A 24,950-nucleotide genomic window follows, 5' to 3' on the forward strand; every position below is an offset into this window, starting at 1 on the left:
GAAGAGAAGGACCAAGTGTACGTTAACACACTGGTTAGACTCAGACTCTCAAATGATACACATCAGTCACAGATGACCATCACATCACTCTCATCTATTGCAGCACAGGACACACTCATCAGATTAAGTGCCAAATAGAGGACAGGGAAAAAAAACAGCACTTTCATTGAAACAAATGACATTTCTATTGAGGGGAGAGGTGCAGGAAAAGCAAATAAGCTTTTAGCAACAATAATTGGCAGCAGATTAATGAACGAGGAGGCTGTTAATGTTTGCTCATGGCTTTTGTCTGGCCGTGTTCCTCCGTGTCTGATACACTTGGTAGGATCCTCAGTCACAATGCTGCCATCTAATGTTAGCTGAAATAACAAAACGGAGCAGCTGAATGCAGCTGTGGGTCTGCGCCGTCTGGGCACAGAACCGGAGAGGAACGGACTTGGTTCGTATGAAGAAGATTAGCATCAGTGCTACAGAGACGAAGCGTTTGTAACATCCTCAGATCATTAGATATTTTTTCATTCAAATCTTAGCTATGTTCTTCAGATTAGTCCTTAAATTTCCCTTTGATTTTATGTCTCACACATTACAGTTTACAAAAATAAGCAACATTGAACTTTGTTAATCTGCCTTTTCAACCCCCCCAAGTTCCCACCTCACCCACAGTGTGACTCACTCACCTTGCACGGACAAATCAAATGTGGCGAGCTCATTCTTGATCATCTCCTCACTGGACTTTGCTTTTGGCTGAGCACTCGCCTTCAGGAAGTCGGATTTGCCAAACTTGGGCTTGTCTGCCTGGAAAGCACCAAAGTCGTCTGGCACCTCAGGATGCGTGACCTCAAGACCGGCATCGGCTGCGTCAGATTTTTCTGAAACAGTGCTGGCGAAGTCACCAAAATCATCATCCTCTTCCTCTCTGGGTGCATGCTGGGCAGAGCTGAAATCTGCAAAGTCAGCGAACCCTGCGTCTTCGATGGGGAACGTGGTGACTTTTTCTAGTGTGGTGTGTGTGATGTTCTCCGAGCTGCCGAATGACGTCTCCTTCTTGTGAAGTGTGGCTGAGGAAGGCAGCACGGACACAGAAACTCCCTGGGCTTTCGTGCCCTGTCCGGACGGGGCATCGTCTTTGTCGGACCAATCGCAGCTGGACAGGACGCTGATGCCAGAGCTCCCGAACGGATGGAACTTGAGATCATCGACGTCTGAAAGAGAACAGAAACCTGTGTGGCTCCAGATCATGAAGCTAAACCACTGAAATAAAACAAAGCCTCACTTATCCTTAAATCAGAAAGTGACATGAATTGTTGGTCCAACAATTCTCTTTAATATTAATAGTTAAACACAGACTTGCTTCCCTGCTTTCTTTGTGTCTATGTGGACCAAGATCACATGGTATACACATGACGACTCTGGATTCAAACCTGTCTAAGGCCTTTTCATCAAACACTGCCATTAATACCGCATTTATAAAAGCTCATTAGTTTCAAATGATTTGATTGTTTGAATTTCTGTTAATAATTATATCTGTATAGAAACCTTCTATGGCTAAGCCTGTTTAGTGTGAAGTCTAACTTACCTGTGGCACTGCTACTGACCACACAACCTGTTCTACTCTTGCCATATTTCACCCTAGCTAATAAAAATGAGCTATGAAATCTTGTTAGAAATAATAACCATCAGATAAACAGCACCAACCACAGAGTTGTTGACACTAATTTTGTAGCTATGACTTTTCTGACTGTATAAAAAATTGTCACACAACTTTATCACAGTGAAAAAATGACCAGCATTTAAAAACACAGCCACAACATAGCTGTGTGTGTGTGGTCCTGGTAAGAGCGAGCACATCAGACTTCACACCAGCACACACACACACAAACACACACACGTCAGTGACACTGCTGTGCTGAGATGGTGCTGATGATCCAGCATCCAAATACTAAATGTTCTGCAGTGATTTCAGTTACAGATCAGAGTCGAGCTTTGCTTTTACTATAATAACACACAAACAAGTGTTGTTGGTCTTTCAGCTGTCTTTTCCCTGTTCAAAAGCACCACAGCGGACTGTGTTTTGCCGCTGGTTTTTATGTCTGATGCCCTTCCTGACGCAACCCTCCCATCTCACCCGGGCTTGGGACCGGCACGGAGTTAACTCTTCGGTGACTGGGTTTGAACTCAAACACATGCAGGATAGTAAAAATAAATAAATAAATAATAAAGTCTTCATCTTTACGGATGAATTGACATTTTTCAAACATTTAGCTTAGAGATTTATGTTACAGATCATTTAACGCTGTCTTCTGAGAGGTAGAGGTAGGTTTCCTTGTTCAGAGCGAAATCTCTGCTGGGTCTCAGTAGCGCTTCTCACAGAGCATGTGTCTCTACACACACCAGGTTTGGTGTTTCAGCCTGTAGCTCACCAGAGGTATTAAAAGTTTTTGTTCCCAAATTCTGCTGTTTGAGATTTCATTCATATTCTGCAGAATGTTCATTGGATTCTTCACCACGTGTTCTGCACACATCACCAGAAACATCTGCGGATAATATAATTAAGTATCTTCAAGTAAGTTCAAGTGTTTAGTCCGTCGGTCCATGTTTACTACAAATACACTTATCGTTTTCCTAATTATTTCTTTTTCCTTAATGACATATCGGTCGTATTCATTGTACCCAAAATGTGTTTTTGCTCGTCTGTTTTATTTTCGCCACTTTTTTGTTTCTAAAGAATCGGCACGTTCTCTGCATGCAGTTTTGTTTGACACGACTGCTTGCGTAACCCATTTGTGAAATTGACAAGGAACTTGTGCAGTGTGCTTGTTGATTGCATGACTAAACAGATCTACTATCTGGTTAGCAAGAGGAAGAAAGAAGGAAAGGTGAAGAAGTAAGAACGGCACACGTTTCTGCTACACCAGCATTCATATTTATTACGACAACATTGGCAGAGAGAGAGAAAGATAGGTCACAAAAAAGTCTGTTGTTACAAGAGCTTCGCCAAACACTTAAAAGGTCTCCTTTTTTTTTTGTCATTATGAGAATACAAAGGCATGCAGAGTTGGGTGAAAATGTGGGGAAAAAAGCAAGAATGTTAAAAGAGAGAATCCCAAAACCAGAACTGAGAAGGCACATTCACAGACTAAAATGTTATCGTAGGTTAAAGACACATTCTAGTTGTGCTGAAAAAAGAGAAAGCAAGAGAGAAATCGATCGATACAGAACATTTACTAAGCAAAGATAAAAGGTGAATTAAAGTACAAGTTCTTTGCAGTTTTTCACCCTTTGAGGAACTGAAAGCATCATTAAAATCTCTCACACTTTCAGGACTTTCAGGAATCCTGATATAAGGTCTGCTTTGCATTCACCCAAACATCTACTTCTGTTCTTATGACTTGCCATTTCATTGCTTTTAATCAGAGCAATCAGCCAGACTGGATTGTGTTGGGTGGCATATAGCTTAGGTTGTGTTCCTGCAGCCAGGTACTCAAAGGGTTAAAGAAATAGTGCTAGCCAATCAGAGCATTGGATTGTTTGAGTGACAGATGCAGAACTAAGAGAACAGAGACAGTATCCTTTTTCTCTCGCCAACCTGATGTTCAGAGCTCCTATGCACATGTTCTTAGCAAGAACACCACAAGTGGTTCACAAGTAAGTAAGTAAATAAATAAATAAATAAATAAATAAATAAATAAATATTTTTAAAAAAAAAATTGGGACCTTATTTCGTCCTGACAAAGCAGTAAAATAAACATCACATCAGCATATAAAACACTGTGCAGAAATACTGATTATAAACACATACAAACACAATCCGGAGTATCGGTCGGTCTATCTATCAATAGTCTGAAAATAAATGAGAGTATACATATATTCCTGTAATAAAAATACACTATTAATTCAACATGTCTACATTTACTTGTCCATAAATGGAACCCATGTCTAGAATCCTAGCAATATTTTTACTGCTTTCTTGTCAATTTCACAAATTGCAAAGGCAGATACAAACTGTGGCAAACAAAAGCAAGGGAAGATGAGAAGTAACACGGTGTGTGTCCTGTGAGAACCACTGGAGGCTGAGACACTCTGGTGAACCGGGATAACGTCACATGCACACTAAGGGAGCACGTTTTGGGGGCTTGAAACACTTGGGAAAAGAGATACTGTCTCATCAAAGGTTAGCAACACACATCCAGAGCTTAGTGAGGTGCTGAGAAATTCAATACTTGGTGGTAATGAAGGTACTGAGTTCAAATCGCTGGACCTAGAAGCAGCACGTCTTATTCTGTCTCAATTAGGGCTGGGCGATAAAACGATAACGATATGTATCGCGATAGACACGTGATCGATATCACTAAAAAATGTGTTCGATAAAACGTTCGATATTTTTTATTCTTTGCTGGATTCCTCTTCAGTAACTGTTGACTGATAAGCAGAAAATGAGTGCAATAAAAAAGTGAATAGTTCAACTTCAAGTGTGATTAGAGTAAGAATAACTTGAGTTACTTTTTCATATTTCTGCAGGTTTGATATTACAAACAATGTTACTGTAGTGTATCAGGTTTGTTTTTTATATTACAGATGTATCTCAGTCTACCTCAGTTTTAATTACGTTTAAAAAACACTTCACATATTTTAAAACACATCTAGTGAACTTAAAGAGTTCTAGTGAACTCTAGTGAGCACTAAACTTGCACTAAACTCTCAGGTTTCTCTATGTTTATATTTAACACTTTGCACTATTTTATTACACTTTATTAAGCATTTCTTACATTTTCTTTCATTTTGCACCTTAAATGTTAAGAGATAATTAAGTGTTCATTGTGACTTTAGACTTATGTTTACATTTTAATTAGTTGAGTTTTCCTGGTTGTTGACATTTCTGTCTTAATAACTGAGGGGATTATGATCAGAGGAAGGTTAAGTTTAAAATAAAAATGTTTAAATGTAATATATTTCTCCTGGTCCTTATTTTAAATGGGTCATAAAAAATATCAATTATTATTGATATCGACCGATATGAAACACTGATATCGTGATACAGTTTTCAGCCATATCGCCCAGCCCTAGTCTCAATTGCTTTTAATGCATCAGCCAAATGAACCAGTGTCTATATCTGAACTCTGGATTTGCGTGATAACCTGAACAGAGGCATGTGTATCAGGAATACAAAAACTTTCCAGAAGAAAAAGACATACATGACCAATTTCCCTAGAACACTGTTGAGCTCAATGATGCAGGACACTCTGACTTTAAGGATTTTAAAGCAGAGAATCGTCTAGTGGAGCGATAAAAAAAAAAAAAACAACAACAGAATTTAACACTAGCAGGCTGTGATAATAAGGCAATGGGGACTGTTTTACCTTTAGCTCCTTTCCAGCAGACTCAGAAAAGTAGCGTCTGTACTCTGTACTATGTCCTCAACGCTTCCTGACACTGGGCTGATATCATGACCGAGCTGAAGGTTAATGGAATGATGTAATGCCTTGCATGAAAATGAGACATGATGAGCCACGGAGGGAGAGATGCTGTGTAAATAAATGATGATTGACAGGGCAGAAGGAAATTAATATGAGAGAAGTCTTATTAAAGCTTATTCGAATTCAGGGGACGGTGAACACACTGGGCTAAAGACCGGCATCAACGTTTCAGCCATAAACGCTGACGGACGCGAACTGAATGAAAAAGCGTCTCCGTTTTAAATATCGATGCTGCAGCTATAAATGTCATCATTTTGGCCAGATCAGACGTGATTCCCACTGACTGGATGTTTGGAAATGCCTTAAGTTGAAAGTTGATTGTGATTTCATTTCAAAGCTATTTTACAGTAAAGTGCAGTTTGGTTCATTAAAAAGCTTTTAAACTGGCAACTACAATTCGGTTGGCCGACTTAAATGACTGAACTGTTTTTACACTTTCCTATTAAATAAATGTCAATAATAATAATAATAATAATAATAATAATAATAATAATAATAATAATAATAATTGTTTAACAGTCATGTTTTTAAAGTTTAATTTGTCCTTTTCGGCAGCAATAAAAAAATAACCTAAGTCTGTAACTGAAGGGTTTAAAAATTCAGCTTTAGCCAAGGCAGAAAAAGAAAGTTTGTATATTTTAGTGCTTTACAACCAGAAAGTGATCATCTTTTTTTATACGAACATTAAGAAAAATATGAATAAATATAAAATCCTGATATGAAGCACAAGGCAATGTTTTAAGATAAAGAAAGTGGGTATTAAGTTATGAACTACCAAAATGGAACCAGAGAGGGAAAATTTATTTTTATAAGCGATGCCCTTAAGCCCGTCACTAAGAGGTGAAGAACAAAGAGAAATCTAGTGTTCTTTCACTCGCAGGATAATGATGATTAGTACAAAAAGAAACCAGTATAAAGCAAATAAACCAGTGTGTATGCACCATCTATGCAGTGTTCAGTGTGTAAAGGTTATGTCGTAGTGTACAAAGGGCCATTTCATTTTATCACATGGATGAACCTTCTCCTGTGAGACCAGGGTGGTAAAAATATATTGTGTTGCATCGCTACCCAAAAGCTGGCCCTGTAACCTAACATACAAAAGTGCAGGCAAAATCTCTATAGACACCTAACAGAGAGCACGATCATAGGTCGCTCTAAACACAGTGAATCTACACGACGTTCATTAATAAAGTGGACGCGGACGATCTTTACTGTTAGAAACGTTACAGAAAAGGTTTAAAGGAGAATAGGTGAGTTGTGACCAGGGTTGTAAAATTCCGGGAATTTTCAAGGCTGGAAACTTTCCATTGGAATTAACGGGAATATATGGGAATTAACTGGGAATTTTTTTTAAAAAATGCAGAGTTGCCTATAACAAGGAACATAAATGTAATTAAAAAAAATCTTGCAGCATAATTTTGTTTAAAAACAACAAGATTTAATGCAATTTAAGTTGAATCTGTACCCTGCGTTCCTCGGTCACTTGCACACAGCACACTGCTTACTGGAGGGCCATTGAGGCCAAACCCCCTGCAGGTACTTCTTACCCCTTACCCCGTAATTCTTCCATAACATGCACAGTAACACTTTATTTTAGGGTCATTTAACTAGTTGCTTATTAGCGTGAATATTAATAGAATATTGCCTATTTATTAGTACTTATTAAGCACATATTAATGCCTTATTCTGCATTACCTTACGCTACATTCTTAATTGTACCCAATACCTAAACTTAATAACTACCTTACTAAGCAGTACATTAGGAGTGTTACACATTCACAGATAATTTGATGACCCTCCCTCACACACTCACTAAATTTCCATAAATTCCCATAAAGTTTCCAATTTGGAATATTTCCAAAATTCCCCAGATTAAGTTCCTGTGGAAAGTTCCCGCCCCTTTGCAACCCTAGTTGTGACTAGTCACCTGCTTCATTGTACCCTGTGACGTTAGAGAGATTAGGCCTAGTATTATACTTTCCAACATTGAGAGCCCACTGCCGCTAAGACAAGCTTATTCTATACCCCGAAATCCAGATAAATACTGCCAGTCACGAATACTGATCGACTTCAGATAACTCAGGCTTATCGGAGATATTACAAAAGAAATAAATATGGAAGGATAAATGAACAAACCAATGTGAATGGAAGATGGTGAATGAAAGAAGATAAAATGGTATGGGCCAAGCTTTCAATACATCAGAAACATTTAGCCAGTCAAATCCAAATACTACTCCTCTCTATTCTGCTGGATCTGACAGTGAGAAGGCTGTGAAAAAGCCTGACCAGAGTGTTGGGTGTGATCCGGTATGTGTATGTGTGCGTCTCACCACAGCAAGCGTACTAATTCCTCACCTGCGGCGGGGGGCTGATGGGAGCTCAAGCCTGGCAGGTCCAATGAACTGTCAGATGCACCGTGCTTTAGCTCTCCAGCCACGTCTGATAACTTCATGTCCAGCTGCACAGAGAGAGCATCCTCCGAGTCATCTTTTCCCACGCTGCTGCCTCCGATAGACGGCAGGTCCAACGACTTAACCGAAGCAGAGTCCTCCTTGGCCTGTTTGAAGGCAGCCATCTTATCTACAAAGCTTTTTTCTTGGAATTTGGATGACTGAAAGTCAGCAAAGTCATCACTCTCCTTGCTGCTCTCAGTCGGCTGCTTCACAGGGTTACCAAACGACAGGAAATCAGCGAAGTCATCCTGTGCCGCAGCTCCTCCTGCTCCGGTTCCTCTCTGAGCTGAGGCAGCTGCCTCAGAGGCAGAAGATGAGGAAGAGGAGGAGCCAAAGAGTGCGAAGTCACCAAAGTCGTCGGGTTTGGGGCCTGCGGAAGGAAGGAGCAGCGAGGGCAAGGCAGAGGTAGAGGAGGAGGAATGGGAAAAACAGGTGGCTTTAGAGTCGACAGTGGAAGGAGGCGCTATGGAGGAAAAGAGGTCCAGGTCTGACATGTTTAGAGGGTTTTTAGGCTGTGCCAGGGAAGTCGGATGGGTCTGAGATTGCGACAGAGAGTGAGAGGAGCTGAAAGGAAGTGGAAATGAAGCAGGTTGGAATGTCTTGGCCTGGTCTGGAGGGTCTAGTGGAGAAGTGCTGTTGGCTGTTTTAAAGTCGGTGAAGCCGTCATCGGCACCAACGGACTTGAAATCAGCAAAACCTTCCCCTGAAAAGAGAAGAAGAGAGAAAACAATGATGAGGGTGACATCATTTCATAGTGACTTTAAAACACTAGACTGGCACAATATAGAGCCAGCGTTCGAGTCTCCATTGACCTAAAACTGTATTTCTTTCCTCTGTAGGATTGTGAAATGAAAAATAATTTAATTTCACAATCCTAGAGAGGAAAAAAAATACAGTTTTAGTTTAGTTTCCGACACTCCAGCTGAATTTTAGAATCACTCAGTGAGTCACTCAATGACCACGAAGAGACAAAAACACAAAAGAGCACCACACAACAGAAGCACCTCAAGCCACTCAGAAATGCAAACATGCCATGCTGCTGATTCAGGATGTTAAGAGGTTTTTTCCTAAAGAGATGTGGCTCTCTGTAGAAGCATGTTATGTCCTTTGTGTGGTGTTTCTCACACCACATACGGCTCTCGCCGTGAAAAACCGCAATTCTCTGTGGATTGGCAAGTTTCATCCATTTTACTGCTATCGAAGAGACGGAATGGCTCCATCGAAGCTACAAACCAAAACATTCACTCAGAGTGAAGGGAAAAGCAGCAGGAAAAAACCCTGCCATGAAGAGCTTTGTGGAAAAGAAGTCAACACCACTGTTAACTTACTGGAGCGCTCAGAGTTGCTCCCATTGGATTCTGTTCTAGTAAGATAGGGACACACATATATACCTGCATGAACGTACAGAACTTTATGTAGAAACAGAAGCACACTGAGGCTCGTTCGAAGCGAGACGGCTTTAACGAGGCCCGTATTTATAAAAATCGTTGATGTACTACTAATAAAATAGCTTCTATGTTTTACATGTTTCCAACCTGTATAAATCCATCCCGTATGTAGATTCCGAATAAATCGTTTTTCATGGGCCAATTGTGAAGTGTGAGAGTCTAGTCAAAGTGTTCAGCTTTTCCTGTTTGCACTGTTAACAAGTCTTACATCATTAATGACTGTTAAACAGAACACGGAGGACAAGAGGCACAGTGAGCACAGTAAAGTTACGCAAAATTAAAAGAAAATAAAATAAAATGTACACTGATTGTATTTTACTTGATATGATTACTTACATTTACTTTCATTTTAACACTCATTTATATAAGTTAGGAAATTTAGAGACTAATTATTGGGAATAACTGCACAAGAATGTTCACACCCATGGGTTTGATCACTCACAACTTCACCATCTACGTATAACTACTGGAAAGTGGGAAAGTCTTTGTAGTTTTGCAAAGTTTAGTAAGTCATAGATGCATAAATTAAGTATTGTTAGAATACAACCATAAATATATACACAAGCAGACTACACACTCGGTACTAGGCAGCCTCACGCAACTACTTTGTCTTTCAACAGTTTGCAACTTTATAGTGCAAAAAATGGACTTTAATCAGAGGTCCAAAGCATAGATTTTTCTAGGCTTTTTGAAATTGCTCTCTAGAGACAAAAGAAAGCGAAGCCCTTACAAGAAAAGGTCGGATTACTGGTTATGCTTCATACGGTGAAGTCAGCTGCCGTGGTTGTTCATTAATCAGTGAATAAATCTCTGCATGTATTCAGCTGTATACAGTGTAACTGTGTCTTATAAACATTCAGCATTTTAGTGCTGTCTAAACACTGTACATGTACTGAATGTCTTACTGAAGGTGCCCGTTGTGTGTGTGTGTTAGCTTACCTCGTTGCTACGTTATAAAACATTGTTATAGTACAGTGTATTGTTTACATTTTTTTTGTATGTTGAATATGAGACCTAGAGTTATTTGTGGTTTTTATTTTTTTATTTATTTTTATTTGTGGTTTTATTAGAAATTTTTATTCTGCACGAATGCCTGAAGAAAATGTATGTTAATGCACTCGTCATGTCTTGCGTCTGTCCGGCACCTGTTCCTACTGCTAATCCGACCTCGCTCTCATTTTACACAGATTAAATTGTGTAACATGTGCTTTATATGGTTTAACTGCTGACTCCATTAGTGAAAGACACATTCAGACACGTGTTTACATGGCTATTACTTTTCCATTAAACTGATTACTGTTCAATCAGATACATATTTTATTTAGACTGGGCTTTACTCTATTCTGTTTAAAGCAAATGGTATATTTTAATTCCAATTAAAGGTGGGGTCCGCGATGTTTGAAAAATGCTTCAGAAAACGGAGACGGGCCGACAAACAAAACTAACGTGTAGCCAATGAGCAGAAAGGGGCGTGTCTTGTCAATATGCGGCGGAGAGAGTGTTCAGAACGCATGTGTGACATTAGCAGAAAGAGACTGAAACATTGACTTGGCGGATAAAAACGAAAAGCGAAAAAAGGCTTACGCTAAGGTAAGTAGCAGGACCCGTGTTAATATAGGATCAGCTTTCCAGCGCTGGAGAGAACTGAACGTCTTCCGTGTGAAACAGAGCTAAACCTTTCACGGTACAACACACAGTACTACAAAAACACATTTGTATTACCATAGTATTACTCATTTAGTTCATTTATTGATAAAATATCCCCTCGGCCAGCTGCCCCAACAGGTTCCGCCATAATAGTTGCCTGGGTTATGTATGTATGTGTGGGGCGGAGCTATCAAAACAGGGGTGACACCCACTTGGATTAGGGGCGTGTTTGTTTTGGCGATTTCAAATGTCAACATTGGCTTTCAAACATCGTGCACCTCACCTTTAAGCAAGCAGTCAAATAACGTATCATTAGGATACATGTAAAAGTAGCTAATGTAACTGTACCTAACCATTTGTAAGAAAAGATCCGAACTCAAACTTTGTAGAAATGTATAATTACGGCTCATGATCTTAATGTGAAGTATTTGCACTGTGTAGGACTGGAAAATGCTTACCAACTGGCTTCCTGTCTGATGGATGCTCCAGCTCTCTAAACACACTGTATTTGTCTCCATGATCTAAATAAAAGACAGGAAATCCAGAATAACACAGAATGTCTCCATACATTGGTGAAATTCTCCAATGCAGTTACAAAATGTCATCCAAATAACCTTGTATTATGTTTCTGCCTTTGACTAAAGAAGTACGTATCGAAATCATTCTCACGGCTGGATCTTAAGGCTGTCACAAGGTTAACACTAGTTTATCATCAGTTCATCGTGTGTTTTTACAAAGTCGTGTAAAGTATGCTTCGCTAAGAAAATGACATTTTAGTAAAAAGGGTTAATTCCTTGCTATGTACAGAGACGTGGACACACTGCTATATACAGCAAATCTTTGGAGAACACACTTTATTTCTGTCACAGTAAATTGATCAGAAATTCCTTAACAGCTAAGACAATAATTCGGTAGCGCCGATGCTTGGCATTGGCCAAAATGGAAACTCAAAGTACTGCGAGGTTGAGGAAGTATACAGAGAGGGCGTGTGCATGTCTACACATGAGGTGCTGTGTTCTGTACCTGAGACAGGAGCTGCGGGTTCTGTTGGATGCTCCACTGACAGGTGTTTAAACACTGCATACTTATCAGAGGTAGACGAGGTTGAAGAGCTAGAGACTGGAGTCAGCATGGCTGGAATGCTGTAAAGTGCACACACACACGTACATGCACGCGCACCACACACACACACACACACACAAAAACAATTGTCTACATTTGTCCAATTGAAACAACCCAGAGGTGCCAGCAATGTTCCTTAAATGATCTCTGTTCCGACACCACATGGGCTCACACTGTGCGATTTTTCATAATCCTTCATGATTGTTGCTTGTCTGAGTGTACGAACATGATTCCCGTGTCAGAGCGTCAGAGCATGTCAGTTGTCATCATGTCAGACTGTACGTCAGTCAAGACGCGGTAAAATCGGATGCACACGAGAAGACCGTGACGCCTTCAGACCGCATTCTCTCGCTAAAATGGCAGGTAGCAGCAAATGAAAACAATCTGTAGGGTTAATTTTGTTTAATTTTGTCTAAACGCGTCAACCGGTTCAGCGCTCCTATTGGTTCTTGGTTTGAAACTTGTCGTAGGAGATGTCATACTGCAGGTAAGTGTCTGATACTGCCAGAACTTCATGGATCGTGACGACCAGCGACGACTGGCTGTTGGTGACCATGACAATATAATCAAAGACTACAGATTTTCAAAATTTGTCTCCGACGACCAAAATCATGGCCTAAATCGCACAGTGTGAGCCGGTCTTTATACAAATCGGAACTCATTTGGAACAATGTAATGTGACTTGGGTTGTGCCTATGATCCCAAAGCCATATCCACAGTATGGGAAGATCACAGATGGGAGCATGAGGGAGCTGCTCCTCTGAAAATGGTACTAGGTCATTAAACATCATGAAAGGAAACAAGAATGGACAGATATACCTGAACAGATTAGGGAAGAATTTGGAGAGAAGACGAACATTTCAACAAGACAGTAACCTGAAATGACCCTTGCTTGGTCTAGGCCAGGGGTGTCCAATCTCAGAGTGCACCTGAGTTAACTGAAAGCCAAGCTCAACTGATTAAACAGGTGAAATCAGGTGTAGTGATTGGAATGAAAACATGTAAAAAAAAAAAACACAACAACCCTAAACATCTCATGAATTCCCACTGAAATTTTATGGGGGATTATAAAGATGCAGGTACACACCGAGACCCTCTTAACCTTGGACAAATGGAGACGATTTGTCAAGAGGAATGGAAAAGCCAATTAGTAATGATATTACACTCAAAGCTTAATCTTTAGTCATATTATTTCAAAAAATGTTAGTCTTTAGTAACAATGGCTCTACAGGAACAAAAGTGTCTGATACTTTTTCTGCTCTCTGTAAATGTATTAAAGGAAAAAGTGCTCATGTTCATATCCCATGGAGGATAGAGAATAAGTGATCAGTGTTCACCTCTCACCTGCTTTGAGAGGAAGTTACGATGGGAAACGTTCCTGTTGTTTCTCCTTGAAATTCTGTGAACGAATCATCTCCAGCTTTTGGCGCCTCCTGAAAGTCCTGGAAATCATCATCATCCACCTTGGTTCCCTGGAGGAGGCCAACAATAAAGTGCATCAGATTTGTCAGGACAACTACTTCAGAAGACAGAAAACTGTTAGGGTCAGTTTAAGGTACGAGACCTACTGGGCAAGTGAAGGTTTACAGACTTTGAACACAAGTAACGGCGCTGGTACTGGAACTGAACAACTCCTGCATGAGCTATTTGGTTTCAGTAGCAGAACAGTTACGTTTACTTTAATGTATTTATGCCAGTTACCTGGACAGGTGGGAAATTGGCGATGAAGCTGTTGGATGGTTGTGCCAGGGAGTTGGAGGCCATTGGCATGACAGCAGGAGAGGCAGAGGGCATTATAGGCTGCTGATGCGTCAGGACAGCTGGCATTGCCATAGTCATTGCAGGCAAATTGGGCACTGGAGGGGTAGGGAACTGACTCAGGATGTCCAGACTCATCGCTGGAAGCCCACTCTGGAACAAAAGACCATCAATCAGAGCTACACAACCTTCGCTTCACAAAATACGCTTTTACTATTAACTATTTAAATAAAGCAATGATTAATCTTTAACAAAAGATCTAATTGCAGTTACACTCGAGACAGCTGTCATGAAATAAAAAGGACTCAAGTAAGTGTTTGGTATAATTTAGAATTATATTATACTAGATTTTGGGTTTATATCCAGGATAAACAGGAGATATTTTTATGAAACTTCCTTTAACAGGAACTTCCTCTTTTAGGAAAAGCGAGTTTCCTTACATATTAAAACCAAATACTTTTCATCTTCAAGTTTATTTTAAAATGACGTCAGCCTCTATACTGAAACAAATGATCAAATGGAAACACATACAGTAGCATCTTATATCCTTTTATTCATGTTAGGCTCTACCAACATTTTTAGCTGGGCTATCAAACATGATAAATGTGTTGTATAAACCATAAACCAGTGATTGCTGAGATAGCTGCTGAACACTGGAAGCATGGATACAATTATAGAAGTGAAATCAAAAGTTTCAAGCCTTGTTTATTGATTATAAAGAGTTCTTCACGTTTAGAGACGCCTGCTTTCCAGGCTTTGTCAGTTTCTCAGGTTTGTTGTATGCTTTCATCAACCTTGTGTTACCTGTGCTACTCCAATCAGGGCCAGCACAGTGTACAGCTCCTCCTTGGTCAGCTTGCCTGGTGTGGTACGATTGGCTGAGGCCCAGATCTGACCCAGAGCCTCTCGGGGCAGACCCGATGACATCAGTATGGGGTAGAGTTTGGCTGTGTCGATGCCTGCTGGGGTCATTGTAAACTCCAGAACCTTCTTGAACATCTCTGAGACACAATATAGACAACATTTAAGAAATAACTTCTAAACAAACGCTTTTAAAAACAATACCCTGGACAGAAATGGACTCTATTTCTAATTACCTGGAACAAGAGAGTCATTGTAGAGCCAGGCTGGCAACAAGGACTGCATTTCTTGTTGGGGATAGACACCAACACCTGGTTATGGTAAGAGAAATGACGCAGTGAGATGTGGAAGTAGAATCATACGGTAAGCAAGCTGTGTAAAACATCTCCTGCTGTGTTCAGCGCAGATGTTAGAGCTGATGCTACATTTCCCTATTTGTTCAGTAAGACCAACATATCAGAACAAGACTCTCTCTGCGAGCAGCTGTCAGACGTCCACAGGGTCCTCATCGAGATTAGAAATCAGGCGTGCTACATGTCAGTAGGTGGGAAAGGTTATCTCATTGATCTAGAATCATTTCATGTTAGTTTGTTTGTAAAAAGAAAAGAAATCATTGATCGGTGCAATTCTTATAAAGGTTGGCAAGCGTGAGGAGGCCAGCAATGCAGAGACAGAGCAGAGTGTGAGCAGATAATGCCCCAGTGGCTCTCCAGAGACAATGTCTTTCTCTCCAGACTGCTAGAAGTGCAGGTGTCAATCTTCAATAACGACGACTGGCTCGAGGGAGGAAAAACTCCCTGTGCTGGAGGAAAAAGTGGGTTTGTTCCATATAGTTTGAAACCTCATGCAGTCATTAGCTTAGAACGCTTTACTCAACAAGTCTATTTATGCTTAAGAAAAGAAAGATATCCAGAAACATAAAGAAGCAGGACCGGCTTTCTTTGGCACGTCTGTAGGTCCCCCTAACGATAGTTATACCACAGCGCTCCCGAGTTCTTGAATCTTCAAGATGTTGATTAATTTGCTTGTTAATAAACAAAAACAGACATGTTTATATTAATCATTTTAATAATAATTGCAGATAATCTCCACAGTAGCTGCTAATTCTGAGAGAATTAGATTATTTCACATTTATTTCTCATTTAATGAATTCTGAGATTTAAACCTCAGACTACTAATAAAGGGGTTAGAAATGCAGGTGATGTTCATTTGTTCTGCAGATGTTCCTTAACATTAAATTATAAATGGTAAACATTTGTGAAAATTTATTAAGTGAAAAATTTAACTCTTTACAATTTGCTGTGGTATAAAAGATTTTTAGAAATGTGTTTTTTTTTCCAGATAGTAACAGTAACTCTGCTTTATGTTGGATATATATATATATAGCTAACATAATGCAGCACATCCAGTCATGTTTTATTCTTTACCTTAAATTCTGCTCCTATATACTAGGTTTTGGTTAGTAGGAAATTTGTCTAGGTGTTGAGGATAATCAAAACTTAGGCATGCACTGGTGATTGCAAGTAATAAGAGAAGAGCCCCATTGGAAAATGCATGCTGCAGTATAATTTGCAGAAGCACCGTATGATTAGTATTTCAAGAAAGGCTGCAAGTTGAATGCCGCTGAGTTTGAAGGATAAATGTGAGGTACACAAACTGCTCTGCTCTCACCACTAGCACTTGATGCCTGATGGGACTGAGCTTCTGCTGCTGTGGGAGCTGGGGAAGCAGTTGGAGGTTCAGGAGTCTTTACCAACGTGAAGTCAGCACTGAGGTCATCTGGGTATTGGACCCAGTCACGAGCTCTGGAGCTACACTGGAAGTGCACTGAAACTTGAGCTTTGGCAGCCAGCTCGGACATGGCCTGGCAGGGCTTAAAGTTAACCCGAGCCTTCTTATCGACTGTTAGATCGCACGAGGAGAAGAGCTTCTCCTCCAGAGAGGGGCCTGAAGAGCAAGGCAAGGAACTGCTAGAGTTACCATTGAAGCTGAAAGCATCTTCTCTAGACTTACATTGCTACCTTTCTTTACAGTTTAGGTCAATTCTAGAAGTATAAAAGTCCTGGATATGCAACTTGTAAGTTTAAAAAGCTTTGTACTGCAGCTGAACTCTGCAGGACGACCCAAGCTGAGCAACTTCAAACATTACTTTATAGTTTAAATGTGGCCTTTATAATATACTAATCATATAAAGTAATAATGTGAAGCTGAGCAACAGCTTCACATCGTCATGACTACTGTTACATATTTTAAGTACACAGTATCTATCCATGAAGTAAGATTCATTCCTATAGCACATTTTACAGATGAAAACCAACCCAACTCCAATTCCGTAAATGTAGTGCAGGAAGTGCAGATGTACAGGACTTGTGAATGAACATGATTCGTCTATCACAGTGGAAAAGAGCACCAGATGCCGACAGAGTCAGAGGCTGTTCACAGCTCCCCTCCAGGTCAATATTATAACAATGAGTCCGTGATATGACAGATTTAAATCCGAGTCACATCCTAACATTGCCGATGAATACAGCTCGTGGGTCATTAGCAAAGCAGCAATCACATTTAAGCCACTAATGAGAGTGATGAGAAAATAAAAATAAAGAATGAGACAGGAGTTACCTTGGAATGTAGATTGGGAGCTGGAGATGACAGAAGAGTGGTGAGGGACAGTGAGTGTGGGCAGAGAGGGAGCATGGGAAAAGGGGAGAGGGCTGGAAGAGGGCCGCTGCCCAGGTCCTGCCCCTAAAGGTGACCTATTGGCACCTGAGGAAGAGGAGGACAAAGGGAGGGAGGAAGTGGGAAAAGAGGCCTCAACAGGGCCTTGTATAAAGTCACTAAATTCATCATCATCCTCTGCAAAAGCAGGGGAGTGGGAATGTGGAGGAACAGAGGAGTGAGATGGCGATGAGTCTGCAAAAACAATCAACAAAATAGTGAAACAGGCACAACTCAGCACACATGGTGTGTTTAACAGATGAACTACAGTGTCACAGGGGACAAGTAAGGCTAGATTTTATACATATATAAGATGTGACATTTAATTAGTGACATTTAAATAAATAAATAAATAAAACGAAGGTAAATGAGGACAAAACAAGGTTTGCTAATCAAGTAGAAAATAAATAAACTCAGGGAAGTTCTTGTCGATATAAAATAAGAATCAAAGGATGTAGGATGGAAAAAAAAATGACTGGAGACAATGCACACTTAAAACACAAACAATACGACAGACATCAACTTCTCCCACCGGTGTGTCTCTTTGCCTCATTATAAATCTTATGTAGTGCCAATGCTACTGTTCTTCTCAAGCCCTTCAGAGACTGATGTAATCAGAGTAGGAATGTGGTGAGGATGTGTAGCAGAGAACAGGTCAGGACTGTACCTGGTTTCTTAGATTGAGAAGATGGAGTTGGGTGCATCTTTGCGTCTCTACTGAAACCATCTAAATTCCCTTTTATGGCTTCTAGTGCATCATCTCGACTCTTCTCTCCAGTCTGTACAGACAAAAGCAATTTGTGACGGTTTACGTCAATGTTATGCACTAACGCCATGCTTAATTATGTCAAGTGTTCATAATTACGTAATATTTTCTCTATAAACGGAAATAATGAGGATGAAGTCTCACTTTAGGTTTGACGCTGCTCAGTAGACGCAGTTTCTGCTTCTGCTCTTCAAACTGCCTCCTCTTCCGATCTTCCTCTAGCATGCGCTGCTGCTGCTCCAAGCGCTTTCTGTACAAACACACATTCAGCCAAAACCACAATGATGGGGAGCTTTGTGACACATTCCAGCTGTGAAGTGTGATAGTGAAGAGACTCACTGGTGCTCCTCAGCCATCTGTTTCTGCAGGTCAGCAGGGTACTGGGGCCCCGTAGGCCTCATTCCCATGAACTGCGGCTGACTTATGAACTGCATACCTGGTGCCTGCATCCCCATGGCCATGCCACCCTGCACAAAGAATTAGAAAAGAGTCCTTCAATAAATGTATAATAGCACAGCTTGGCTGAATTCTCAAATCTGACTGGTCAGAAGGTGTGCATTAGTATAACAGTACGACACAGACAGGAGATCTGACTGGAACACAAACAACGGGTCGAGATTAACGTGCTCATTCCAATAGGTCACAGTTTCTATAGTAACAACACATACAAAAGGAGGTGCACGTTGGATGCTCAACATAAACTAAGCTTAATAAATAAAGTACTTTTTTGTGATCTTGCCTGTGTTGTTTAACATTTTATTATGTACAATTTTTATGGACTGAAAGTGTTAATACTATCTAGTTTGTAAAAAAAAAAAAAGGCATAATGCTGTATTTAGAAAAAGAGAGAGAGAGAGAGAGAGAGAGAGAGAGAGAGAAAGAAAGACAGACAGACTGACTGAGAGGAGATGTTGAGGGAATGACAGTTTAACATTTAAAAGGTAAGGACATTAGAAATCACCAAAACAAACACGCCCCTAACCCAAACGGGTCCCACCCCTTTATTGATAGCTCCTCCCACACATACATACGTAACCCAGACAACTACTGGAAAGAAATGTGTCTTTATCATAGCTGAAGGGAAGAACAACAATACGATTGCAGATAAACAAACAAGCAAAAATGACACACAAGCATAATCATGTAAAGGACAAAAGCATATATTAGTTCTGTGTAACAAAACAAAACCAACGTTACTCACCTATCGAGAAGGAAAAAAGCGCCTCGGCGTCTTAAGTAAAGTTGAATTTCCCGAGTCAATAACTCCTGAGCTAAACGCTGTTACTACACAAAACACAGTTGTAGCTGCGTCTCTACATTACTACGATAGAAAAGAGGTGTTATTTGTGTAGTAACAGCGTTTAGCTCAGGAGTTATTGACTCGGGAAACTCCAATCTGTGAATATGTGGCCAACTTCCTGCTCCTTCAGTTCTCTCCAGCGCTGGAAAGCTGATCCTATATTAACACGTCCTACTTCTTGCCTTATCGTAAGTCTTTCTTCGCTTTCTTTCTTTGTTTTTATCCTCCACGTCAATGTTAAAACCGCATTCTGCTAATGTCACACATGCGCACTGAACACTCTCTCCGCCCACATAGACAAGACACGCCCCTTTCTGCTCATTGGCTACATGTTAGTTTTGTATTTGTTTGTCGGCCCGACTCAGGTTTTTCTGAAGTATTTCTCAAACAACGGAGCTCCACCTTTAATGCAGCTATAACAGGTAAGAACAGAAACGTGTCCCTCTGATGTTCAGCAACATTAATTGCGACTATGAACCATTGCAGACTGGCATTCCTAAATAAATTAATCACTGTATTTGTGGGCAAATTGCTGAGGTTTAAGGGGAATAACACTCATGATGGTGCAGTTATATGAAAGTAAAGCCCTTTACGTGGGTTGTTGCACTTTGCTTGAGCGATGTTCGACATCACACACACCCGAGTTCATTGTTTTTATATGACAACATGGTTATCTAAAAAATACCAAGTTTTTTTTCTAGAAAAAGTGACTTCTGAATAACGACCTGCATGGGCATTGCTCCAGCTGGCATCTGGGGTCCAAAATTCATTCCCATCATTCCTTGCATGTTGGGCTGCATGACCGGGACCATGGGAAATCCTTGTTGTTGCTGCTGCTGCTGCTGCTGCTGCATGGGCATCATTCCTGTCAGAAATAATCATACTATAGTCAGAGTACTGAAAACTTTTATACGTATTACAGTGACAACAACCACAGCTCTGATTAATAACACTGCTTATAACATGACTCAACTGCATACAAATATTTTCCACAAACTATTACGTATATATTAACAGGTCTGTGCGATAACACGCATAACTCTAAAGGAGTTAATGATCACTGCCCAAATTCTATTGTTAAATTCAGTGTTTAGAACCAAAACATCTTGCATACGCACAATCACCGCTGTATATTAGTGTTTTCTGTAAAAATCAAACACGGGATACGTGATCATGGAATATCAGGAAGTAAATAAATTATTGTTTCAAGCTGGATGTTTTCTACGTTTCTATAATCCTGCTCTTTATTTTAAAACTTGATTCGTTTCATAAATCCAAGAAAGTAACTGTACCACAGGGTCAAATCCGGAAGCTTGTACATAATCATCTTACCTTGTGGAGGTCCAAGTCCCCCTCCAACAGGGTACATGAAACTAGAAAGAGATCAACACAAAAGAGATGAGCTGAACTGGTGCTTTACACGGTGTACAATAACCAAAAGTATTGTGGACGCCTGAACATCACATCCACATGGAACTTGTTAAACATCGCGGTTTAGTTCCTGTAGGTTTCAGAAGGCTTTCCACTAGATGTTGGGAGCGTGGTTGTGGGAATTTGTGTTCATTAAGCTATAAAAGTATTAGAAACATGTTGCGTGAGAAGATCTGGGGCACATTCCAGTTCATCCTAAAGGTGTTCAGTGACCTTGAGACCCTAAAGTTCTTCCACATCTAACTTCTCAAACCTTATTTTCGTAGAGCTCGCCTTGTGTACAGTGGCATGATCATGCTGGAGCTGGTTTGGATCCTCTTAGCTCTAGTGAAGGGAAATTGTAATGCCAGAACATACAAAGACATTATTTGTGGGAACAGTTTGAGGAAAGCTCACTTACAGGTGTTTTGCTCAAATGTCCACGCAATTTTTGCCATAGGGTGTAAAGTCACGAACAAAATCATCACCAAAAAAAGTGCAACTGCAATGGAAGCTGGAACATCTGGCAGAAATACACACCGCTCTGTCGTTCCTTACCGAAGCAGTGCCACTGTTTAACAAGTTGGACTGCTCCTGTAACCTTCTTGGACCGTTCCACATTTTAAAACTTCCAATGTTAATAAATGTCCTAAATAATGAACATCCTGGAAAGAGCTTATAAGCTTGCACACACAAGATGGAGCTGCTTTCCCTAACGTCGCTCCACAGTAACGAGATTCAGCCAGAGAGACAGCATCTCTAACATAGGCAGGTCAGCCACGACACAGAAAGCTGTGTACCCGTTTTGCATGTTTACTCATTTCTCTGATCTACTGTACAGAGGATGTGGAATTAATTAATGGCTGGGTGATGTAAAACCTTCTGGAAGGCCATTACACCAGCTGTTGGCCCATGCATCTGCCAGCTAACAGATTTACAGCTTTAAGCAGCTCCCAATGCAGCTGTATCTCCACATGAAAAACATAACAGTGAATTCAAACAGTGAAGTCCAAAGATTAACACTGAAGGAGATCCGCAGTGATTTCAGGGAGATAATCTGATCATCCTCTTCACTACTATTTTAAAAAAGAAAACAGAAACAGAGCTAACCTCAGTGCATTAAAGCATTACTGCAGACACAATTACCGAATAGTGGGCTTCAAGATAAACATCCAAACACAACTAAACTTTAAGAAACATCTAAAAAAAAAAAAAAAAATCTTATATAAAATATTTTATTTAGGAGCTTTAGATGTGTCCTAAATCGCATATTTGTGCGCTATTCTACACCAATTTGAAATAACCTTATGTTTAATTTTACTATTCCTGCAAATGGAAGTGAGACCTCTCGTGACGCTCAAACCCAACGTGCCTGATTGCTGTGCCTTTCTAAAGCTTGCTGGCTTGTTTGCTTAGCATTTAGATCAGGTTCCACTTCCAACCTGCTTATTCAGCTTCAAGAGCACCAGGTGAGCTGCGGTCATGCTGACTTAAAAGAAAATCATAGGGATGATAAGACATTGCTGGTGTGATGTAATAATGCAGTCAAAAGACAAGTTTTGAGTACAGTAAAATCCTCACTCTTTTTTCTAGTCATGCATGAGAGAGCATCAAAGGTCAGGCATGTGTGTGTAATCTAGTATTTATACGTTGCAGGACTGCTTAATAGGACGTCGGTGTTCGGAGCGTATTGGCCACCCTGTTTCACCAGCAGGATCAGTATTACCAAGCGCTGTGGTGCGTGGAGCCAAACATTCATTATTTAAGCCATTCGTCAGCGCGAAAAGCTCCGTCAGTAAATAAACAATGAGACCAAACTTTCTGAAAGAAATAGACCTCCTAGGTCATATTAGTGTTACTGAATCCAGCACACTAATCAGTCTCTTTAAACTCCCAGGTGTCTGACATCACCAGGAGGTCTGCAGTTTTATTATTCGCTTGAATTCAGATTAAACAAGCCGAATAAACGCGAGTCTAAAATAATTAGTGCAACTGTGTGGAAAGTTCAGAATAAACGACTCTAATGAATGAATATCATGAGCACATAGTTTTAAACGGATCGATTGTGTTCACAAAATGAATCTGTTCTGTGATTCTAAAATGGAAATGTGGGATTTTATTATAAACTTGTGAGATCTAACAGTCAACAATCATACATTTTAATGAATGAGAAGTGAATGTGGCTGGAGGAGCACATCCCGTGGCCTTTCCACCCGAGATCACAGCTGAGCAGATCGGCTCCATCCACCGCGGGGCAGATCAGCTCCATCCACCGCGGGGCAGATCAGCTCCATCCACCGCGGGGCAGATCAGCTCCATCCACCCCTGAGCAGATCAGCTCCATCCACCACGGGGCAGATCAGCTCCATCCACCCAGGAGCAGATCAGCTCCATCCACCCCGGAGCAGATCAGCTCCATCCACCCCGGAGCAGATCAGCTCCATCCACCCCGGAGCAGATCAGCTCCATCCACCCCGGAGCAGATCAGCTCCATCCACCCCGGAGCAGATCAGCTCCATCCACCCAGGAGCAGATCAGCTCCATCCACCCCGGAGCAGATCAGCTCCATCCACCCCGGAGCAGATCAGCTCCATCCACCCCGGAGCAGATCAGCTCCATCCACCCCGGAGCAGATCAGCTCCATCCACCCCGGAGCAGATCAGCTCCATCCACCCAGGAGCAGATCAGCTCCATCCACCCAGGAGCAGATCAGCTCCATCCACCCCGGAGCAGATCAGCTCCATCCACCCCGGAGCAGATCAGCTCCATCCACCCCGGAGCAGATCAGCTCCATCCACCCAGGAGCAGATCAGCTCCATCCACCCAGGAGCAGATCAGCTCCATCCACCCAGGAGCAGATCAGCTCCTCCACCCTAGCGTGCTGACACGTACACCGATATAAACCGGCTCATGTGCAGGTGCCATCGCGGCTACAGGAACCACCTGATCCTACGGAGGAGTTTGCTTGTGTTCGTGTGTGTAGTCATGAAGCAGAAGGATGTCTAACGGCTCCTGAGTCTCTCTAAATCTCTAATTTTAACATTTGTCCCAGAGAAATAGGTATCACACACACACACACACACACACACACACACACACACACACACACACACACACACACACACACACACACACACACACACACACACACTGCCAGTCAGATAAGACACAACAATACGCTTAGCCTGTTAGCATTAGCTAAAGTGACAACAATGCTAGCTTAGCATTAGCACTAGCCACTAGCCACTAGCCAAGCAGCAGACAATATGATGCACTTACAAATTAAACCTCAAAACCACATTTAAACAGACTAACAAATGAATAAAAACACGTTTCGCTACCGGAACTCACAGCGCCGCATAAATACACAGAAGGACAAAACGTTAAAGTGACGGTTTTCTGTACCTGCCGCCGCCCCCTGATCCGGGCCGGAGCGCCATCTTCATCAGCTCTGTGCAGTGACGTCATCCGCTTCCGGGGTCACCTGCAGAAAACCGTCGTCATCATCATCATCGTCATCATCTTTATTGTTGTTTTTACAGAGATCATAAAAGGCATTAAGGCAGTCACATTAGACATTTAATACCTAAATCATGTAAGTATGATCACATGATTAATGATTTAATTAATACTTAAGCACGTGTTAATATGTGTACATAACTATAACAGACACTACAAATCATCATCATCATCATCATCATCATCATCATCATCATCATCATCATCATTATTATTATTATTATTAGCACTTAAATAATACATTAATTATGTAATACAATACATTATTTAAGTATTATTACATCATTAATTATGTAATTAATACTTCAATAAGGTAATGTTGGTAATGTTGAAGTCGGTGATGCTGTTTTCTCTGATCATTTGCCTGTTTTCTTTGAGATATGTATTACCTGTGATCCTAAAGTGACTGCTCCAACCCGTCGCCGTAGAACAATTAACTCTTCAACCATTCAGTAATTCTCAGAGGCTTTTCATGAC

The 24,950-nt window shown here is 40.9% G+C and overlaps 1 protein-coding gene across 5 annotated transcripts in view; it reads right to left on the reverse strand.

The window, feature by feature from the left end:
- Positions 1 to 24,453, reverse strand: part of synrg (synergin, gamma) — a 36,457-nt gene extending 12,004 nt beyond the window's left edge. For 4 of the 5 annotated variants that reach the window (XM_060887598.1, XM_060887597.1, XM_060887596.1 and 1 more), the window contains exons 1-16: positions 24,360 to 24,453; positions 20,877 to 20,917; positions 20,270 to 20,409; positions 18,584 to 18,711; positions 18,389 to 18,494; positions 18,146 to 18,257; positions 17,383 to 17,673; positions 16,435 to 16,710; positions 15,000 to 15,074; positions 14,707 to 14,903; positions 13,846 to 14,055; positions 13,489 to 13,616; positions 12,046 to 12,164; positions 11,481 to 11,543; positions 7,830 to 8,630; positions 678 to 1,202 (exon numbers count right to left, since the gene is read on the reverse strand). In XM_060887598.1, coding sequence (XP_060743581.1) covers positions 678 to 1,202; positions 7,830 to 8,630; positions 11,481 to 11,543; positions 12,046 to 12,164; positions 13,489 to 13,616; positions 13,846 to 14,055; positions 14,707 to 14,903; positions 15,000 to 15,074; positions 16,435 to 16,710; positions 17,383 to 17,673; positions 18,146 to 18,257; positions 18,389 to 18,494; positions 18,584 to 18,711; positions 20,270 to 20,409; positions 20,877 to 20,917; positions 24,360 to 24,400 — 3,253 coding nt within the window. In that variant the 5' untranslated portion in view covers positions 24,401 to 24,453. The remainder of the gene's footprint in view (positions 1 to 677; positions 1,203 to 7,829; positions 8,631 to 11,480; positions 11,544 to 12,045; positions 12,165 to 13,488; positions 13,617 to 13,845; positions 14,056 to 14,706; positions 14,904 to 14,999; positions 15,075 to 16,434; positions 16,711 to 17,382; positions 17,674 to 18,145; positions 18,258 to 18,388; positions 18,495 to 18,583; positions 18,712 to 20,269; positions 20,410 to 20,876; positions 20,918 to 24,359) is intronic. The other variant, XM_060887599.1, reaches the window with a different exon arrangement.
- Between the last annotated feature and the right edge of the window lie 497 nt (positions 24,454 to 24,950).

Source organism: Tachysurus vachellii, chromosome 15 (assembly GCF_030014155.1).
Source record: "Tachysurus vachellii isolate PV-2020 chromosome 15, HZAU_Pvac_v1, whole genome shotgun sequence".
NCBI classification, from domain to species: domain Eukaryota; kingdom Metazoa; phylum Chordata; class Actinopteri; order Siluriformes; family Bagridae; genus Tachysurus; species Tachysurus vachellii.